Source organism: Pyxicephalus adspersus, chromosome 2 (assembly GCF_032062135.1).
Source record: "Pyxicephalus adspersus chromosome 2, UCB_Pads_2.0, whole genome shotgun sequence".
Taxonomy (NCBI): domain Eukaryota; kingdom Metazoa; phylum Chordata; class Amphibia; order Anura; family Pyxicephalidae; genus Pyxicephalus; species Pyxicephalus adspersus.
In genome coordinates, this window is record NC_092859.1 from 112,607,273 (window position 1) to 112,614,773 (window position 7,501).

At 39.8% G+C, this 7,501-nt stretch overlaps 1 protein-coding gene across 1 annotated transcript in view; it reads right to left on the reverse strand.

Moving 5' to 3' along the window:
• GDI2 (GDP dissociation inhibitor 2) overlaps nucleotides 1–7,501 on the reverse strand; it is a 23,391-nt gene extending 15,890 nt beyond the window's left edge. The window contains exon 1 of the mRNA XM_072401866.1: nucleotides 7,261–7,501. Coding sequence (XP_072257967.1) covers nucleotides 7,261–7,305 — 45 coding nt within the window. The 5' untranslated portion in view covers nucleotides 7,306–7,501. The remainder of the gene's footprint in view (nucleotides 1–7,260) is intronic.

A 7,501-nucleotide genomic window follows, 5' to 3' on the forward strand; every position in this document is an offset into this window, starting at 1 on the left:
TATGATCTATGTATATAGTACAGTCTTCTAAAAGTCAGATTTATTTGTATCTACTTCACTAAATAATATACAAATGGTGTCACTTTCTATCAACTCTACTATTTGAATGAAATTGGATGTAACATATGATTTCTGTACTGTTTAACAATGCAGTGTATTGAACCTTTACATTTATGTTTGTAAATTTAGATCACCTGAACCCTTATGTATACAGAACTTTTTGTTGACCTATCACTACCCCTGAGAAGCCCACTATGGCGAAACCCGTAGGGTACCATGGTTGATATGAATGGGTTCATACCTACTTACACCATTTCATGGTGATGTATAGTTGTTTAATGTCAGTTGAAATCTGTATAGCGCCTTAGTAGGCCTGAACAAAACCTTGTATGTATCACAAGAAACTATTGTGACATACAGAGAAAAGAATATAATTTTCTTTCATAATTTTGTATGAAACTTGTACTACCAATTATAATTTCAATATTTGTGCTAAAACTCTATCTTTCTCTGACTTTTATTCAAATACCGATAGAAAACAGTAATATAATGACCACTCATTACAACTGGGATATGCAGAAATGCATCTCTAAAAGCTCAACACATTAAAGCTGATGGACTACACGAGCAAGAGATCACATTGGGTGCCATTCCTGTTAGCAAAAAAAAGGAACCTGAATCTATAATTCACACGGGCTCATCAAACTTGGACATAAAAAGATTGGAAAACCATTGCCTGGTCTGATGAGTGTCAATTTCTGGAGAAACATTTGCATGGTAGGGTCAGAATTTGTCATCAATAACATGAAAGCATGGATCCATATTGCCTGGTATTTAGTTGTGTAAGACAACTGAGACAAACTTTGAGCCTTTTAGTACCAACTAATCATCGTTTAAATGCCACAGCCAGCCATGTCCATCCCTTCATCCTGCAGTATACCCATCTTATGATGGCTACTTCCAGCAGGATTATGTTCCATGGTACAAATATCTCAAAGTGGTTTCTTAAACATAACAAGGAGTTCACTGTATTTAAACAGTCTCCAAACTCACCAGATCTAAGGTCAACAGTGCACTTTTGAGATGTGATGAACTGGAAAATTTGAATCAAGCAGTTGAAAAAACTGCAGCAACTGAATTATACTACTTTGACAATACAGACCAAAAGCCCTGAGAAACATTTCCAGCACCTTGCTGAATCTATGCCATCAGGAACAGCAAGGTAAATGAGGCTCCAACTTGGTATTAGCAAGATGTACCTAATAAAATGGCCAATACATGTATGCTTCGATAGCCTGTGTATTTGGGGTGAAAGACAAGACAAAGTTCACTGTGTAGGAATATATTATTCCACCGAGGCACTAGTAAATAAAGATATGAAATAATCAGTAAATAAACACCAGCAGAACACAGAACCTTTCGGGGGTTCCTATGTCTCGCATTCCGGGAGGCCCCTGGCGGCTCCTTCTGCGAATGCTCGATTTTGGGTATGTGCAGGAGAATTTTTTTTTTTCAACTAAGGGGAAAAAAGATGCCGATCTCACACTTGCCGTGAGATTGTTTTTTTTTCTCCCCCCATTACAGTGGGCTACGTCGCCAATCTGGTACCTTTGCAGTGCTAGATTGAGTGATGCAGCAAGAAGCCCGGAAAAGAAGACCGAAGATGGGCGGCGCCCGGCGCTGAAGACTCTCAGGACGGTGCGGGACTGGATCGAGGAAAAGTCCAGCACCATCGAGGGATCTGTACGATGTGATTTTTTTTTGTATTTTTTTTTTTTTTTACACTTTAGGAAAAAATAATTTTTCAGGTAATGTCTTGCAAGTTTTGCATTATTTCTAAAAAGAAGAACCCAAAAGATAGCACAAACAAGCAAATTTAGAGAGCTCATCATCATAGCAGGCAGACATTTTCCAACATCATCCATAAGGATTTTGTGATTTGTTCCACCTTGATCCTAAACATATAGAAATCAGACTCCAGTAGTCATTTCTCTAGTGCAAGCTACAGTAAAGAATTTTCTATGTATACAAAGTGCTACTTTCCCTGTACAGAGGCAAAGCATCAAATCATGTGAACGAATTTCATTACTTTCACAACCTACAATTCTTAGGGAGCTTTTATGTGAATGGAGAATTAGTGAACATTGCTGTGCTAGACTGGGGGATCATATTAGATAGAATATGCCTTCCTAATGAAATTGTTACCTTGCAAAACAATGTTTGGGAGTAAAATCTACTTAGCAGTAATATTCACCCTTTTGTAAGGCCGGTATAGCAACTAAGGATAAGTCAACACATTACCCAGTTTCATGTTACTACCCATAATTCTGCAAGAAAACCTAATCCAAAGAAGTACAGCTCTGTTTACCAGCATTATGTACATATTAACTAAAAACAGCTTCAATTTACTTAATAAACAGCAAAGATAAAGGATCAGAAAATGAGTCCCAGAAGTACGCCTAAAAGCCACAGCACGAATGTGTACATGCTTCAAATGTATGTGTGACCAAAATAATACAAATAATATATTCAGTAAAACTCTTCTATACTTGCACATTTACCTATAATTTCACTGCAAGTACAGAAAAAATAAGTGTAGCTCTTGCCAGAATACAAGGCTGCATTTAAATCTAAAGCAATGATTATAAACATCTTTCCTGCTCCTCATCTACATAAGGAGGGGGGGGGGGGGTTATTCAGCAAATAAATCTGAGGGCAGAGAACACTACCATGCTGCAAAAGCAATATTCTGTACATATGTATGTTTCTGTACTTGCAGGGTTTTGTGAAGGACAAACATTCACCCATTGCAAAGATGTTATGACTGATGGATTACATTTCACTAGAAAACACAAAAAAGAAATACCATGTAGGATCAGGATTATTGAAGGACATAAGGAATTATATAATATTTACAATAATTCCTACAGTCACTAAATTTTGCTGGAAGCCACACTAATTCCAATAATGTTGAACATTAAAATTAAAAAGTGATAATTCATTAATGTAGTTAAAAAGACATAATGACAGTATATTTTTACTTTTTTTTTTTTTTTTAACTATTGTTATATGGATATTTTAATTTTGTACCATTCTCTCCAACAAAAGTGACAGGTGTTTAAACAAAACTGGAAAATATAAAAAAGCATGTGACCACGTCACCATTGTAAGCACTCCAGCAGTATTGCTGATAAAACTGAACACTATTACTAGTATAATAGTATACTATAAGTATAAACCACACAACATTTTTAGTGCTCCTGGTTATGTAAAAAGACGTTGTATCCTTTCCTATTGGGAGAAAAGTGACAGTGACTTTGTAAATGTTATTCTTCTCTTAGTGCAGCCAGTGTCAGCTGACGCCAAAAGCTAAAAGGAGCAGTGACACCACTCTCTGTCAGGGTTTGGAGTTGGACATAATGAATGGCTTTTAGAACTGAGATCTGTCTGAATTTAAGTCATCTGGGATGTTGACTCCAAGTATGACCTAGACTGTGACTTCCCTATTTTTATTACCAATAATAATGTTTCTATATTGATTGATCGCATGAAACATACAAGGCATTTCATGAAAGCCAATGTGAGTGATCAGTGTTTATTGGCCTTCTCAGCATTTTACAGCAATCTGAAGGCGGTCTGCTTAAATACATATATTACTGAGGTAGGGACATTGGGGACAGCCCCTTTTAGGGACAGCTAGTGACACGACTATGGACTTTGTACAGCGCTGTGTAATATGATGGCGCTATATAAATACTGTAGAGCCATCCAGTGCCCCTCTACCCTTATATGCTGCACTCCAGGAAGTGCCATGCTAAAGTACAGCCCTTGATAGAAGTATGTATGGAGAACACATACTGGTTATCTTTTGGGCACAACTTAGGGCAACATGGAGGTAATGTGCAAGTGAATGTGAGCAGAATCTCTTTTAATAAGAGTTTGCAGGAAACAGACAACACCTCTGCTCTCGGGGGAATCATGACAGATGTACAGGAAATGTATATATAAAATGGTAGTACAGTATAATCCAGATTCAATTATATAAACAATACATTTAATAATAAATCAAACTGACAATAGTTACACGTTTATACATATTACAAGTCAAAATTAAACTTTTTGTAAAGTATATTCTGGATTAGAATTATATTGCATATTATCTCAGATGGACTTCACACACAAAACTACGCATTGGACTTTAATCTTATAGCACAGGAACAGATTGTTATGATTTATCTGTGAAATTGGTAGGAGATCCCTGTAACTTCCCAGCGAGCTTAGGAAAAATTCTCCTCCTTTACCAACAGGGACAGGAAAAACAATCAGGACATTAAGTGGAAGGTTCTGTTCTGTGTGTTTCCTGTCTCAGTCGGGGGGAAGGAGCAGTCTCCTAGCTCAGAATGGAGGAAGAAGGGAATAGATGTGGATAGAGATCAGTACAGAAAAGATCCATCTTCTTTTGCGCAGCAAGGATCTTTGGCCAACTTGTTCATGCCAGGGTGACAGAACTTCAGACATTCATCCAACCTGCCACATGCAAGGGAAGCTGAAAATGCCAGGTTTCTTTGGCAACCGAAGTTGACGCTGCGCATCTCCGCTTTTTCAATCACATCACCTGTCCCTTGCTGCAATACTCACCTGCCTGGTCCTTTATTTTGTAAAGTGGGAATTTAGTTCTACTTTAACCCCATATCACATTTCACGGAGAAACTGGAGAACAGTCCATTCACTGGCTGATCTTCCCGATACAAGGTTATATTTTTTCTTCAAATACATATTGTTGAAATCACTGGTATTACACATCAATCAATATTGTAAAATTGTATACATTAATGACCAGAATGAATGCCAGCAGCCAAAGTGGACACAGGAAATCCTTTACAAGATGATTATGTGAGCTGTAAAATGACCCCACCCATATAATACGGTCTTTGTACGAGAACACTGCTGTCTTTGTAGCATGCAAGGGGTAACTCATGTCCTGAGCTGTCCTAAGGCAACTCCATTCATTGCAGCTCTTTTTTATTGCCATATGATTAGAACAAACACACATTTTGACCATACAAAGAACATGAGAGAATGGATGAATATTTAGTGTAGTTATTTCCAATGCTAATAAGTAATTACATAGCCAGCCATTCACTGGCAGTGGAACTAAAAAAGGGGAGCGCTCCCCCATTTGCAGAGGGTAAAAAGAACTGAACCAGCTACCCACAATTCCACTTTAAAAATTTAGATTGGGGTGGGTTTTATAAGGACAGGCAATGCCCCTTCTGCAATAAAACATAATCGCCTGCCTGATCGCTCCCCTAAACTAATAAAATTATTGGTTGCCAGGATTATCCCATGGATTCTGGCACTGAATGAACTCCTTAGCAGGAGTAACGCCATCTCTGCCCGGCCAATCAAGGTGGCTGAAGATTGGAAAAAAGGAAGAAGATGGCAGAGCCTGCAAAGGAGTAAATACAGCTGACTTAGGTTCTGTTTTAAGGGCGCATTTCCCTCACAATGAAGAGAATTCCTCTCATCTCCTGTTTTGTCTACAGGACATAAAGTAAAGGGAAATCTCAATAGGATGCACATGGCACCCCACACAGAATTTTAAACATCACCTACTTAAACCAAAACATTTTTAACCTCAGATAACTTCATGCATTTTGCAGATTCAAATATCTGATCACTTTCTGAAGTCCTGATGTAGATTGTGTACACCAGGCTTTGCAAGCTACGATTACTAACTTGTACGCGGTGGAGTTTATTTTGAAAGGCAGGGCTACGCGATCTACTCGCCTTTAGGATCTACCGGTAGATGGCGATCCATCTGTTGGGCACCCGTGGTCTATACCAAGAGGATTTCTTTGATGTTTATGTTTGTGGAAATTTCCCCCAAAAGATTTAACACACACATAGGGAAGTTACAGCAAATCTCACAGTTAGGGAAATTCCAGTCCCGGGCATGGAACACGGCCTGATTTTCACTTGTCATCCAAACTCCAATCTGATACAATGATTAATTTAAAGGGAAATCGTCAGGAAACTGATCTGATTTTAGGGGCTCCTATAGGATGTGTTGGCAAACATCAGTTGAAGTTACACATGTCATGTATATTAGGAATCAAATCCAAAAGGCATACAGATCATTTCCTAAAAAAAAAAAAATGCAAAGGGCAAATACCCGAACACATGAGGAAATCAATGGAAAGTATATTGTGTGGCAGATCTGCGCATGTGTACAAGGACAACTACAAATAAATGGGAGAATCTCCTCAGTGGGTAAAGGGAAAAAAAATAGAAACACACTTTGGGCTCTACTTAGAAAACAGGGAATCTGACATTTCCTCATACGTTCCCTTGTGGGAATCTTCCAGGTCCATGTGTTTTAATGGCTGTAATTGATCCCCACCAGGGAATGTATGCGGGAATGTATGCGGGAACGTCAGATTCCCATTTTTAATAAAAGAGCTCCTAAAACTTGAGTAAATGTAAAAAAATAAAAAATGTAAGCAGGCAGGTAAACAAATGCAAAAGATGACCTTTCTGCAAAAAAAATTCACAATTTTTTTTACTATACACTAAGCACAGCTCAGTGTATGATGCCGCGTATGCTGGAGCACCACCAGAAGAAATAACTCCTGTGCGCATGTGTAGTTATGACATCGTACTGGCCTGGCCAATCAAATGACCCCAAACACAGAACAGGATGGGGTAAATATGCCTGTGATGGAGCGAAGACAGGCGGGTTTTGTTAAAAATTAGTGATCAGGCGGGTACGTTTATTTTACTGTAGAAGAGACATCACCTTTCTACTAGAAATGTTTTATTTTTGTTCTGCTTTAAAAGATAAAATATATCCACATCCTGTGTTCAGATATAAAGGGGCAATCCAACACAAGCAGCATCAGAAATGTACCAATTTCCCCCACAATAACAAAGAGGTGTTCTGCATATCTGCCTGGATTGTATATAAGACACCAGACCTAATATTTATTGCTGCAATTACCCTACATAACCTGCCCAGTAGCGGAGCAGTGATGGGCACCGGGGCAGGATGAGGCAATGGTGACAGGTCAGTGTGCAGGGAGTTGCCCTCAGTATGGGGTACAATGCAGCAATATACAGGGCTGTGTGCACCGTCACCAGGCAGGCCGGAGCAGGTGGGGAGTGTCCACCATCTCTAGGCCTCGCTCTGCCTGATTCTGCGGAGAAGCAGAAGGCCAAGACGTGGAGGTGTCCCCGAACCACATGCAGGCATGTTCTCACCGTCAGGCCGGTACCGAGCACGATGACGTCGTATTCCTCATTCATGTTGTCGGCAGCGGGTGATTTGGGTGTCAGAAGCAGAAAAGCCGGGGGCGCGCTCACTGACTGGCGGATCCGGAAGCGTTTGCAGAGCAGAAAGCGGGGGCGCGCACGACCGCCCACTCCCAAATTACACCACACGTCACTAGCCAGCCAATCAGAACCGCCGCCAGGGGCGAGCCGCTGCGAATCTCTGCGTTTC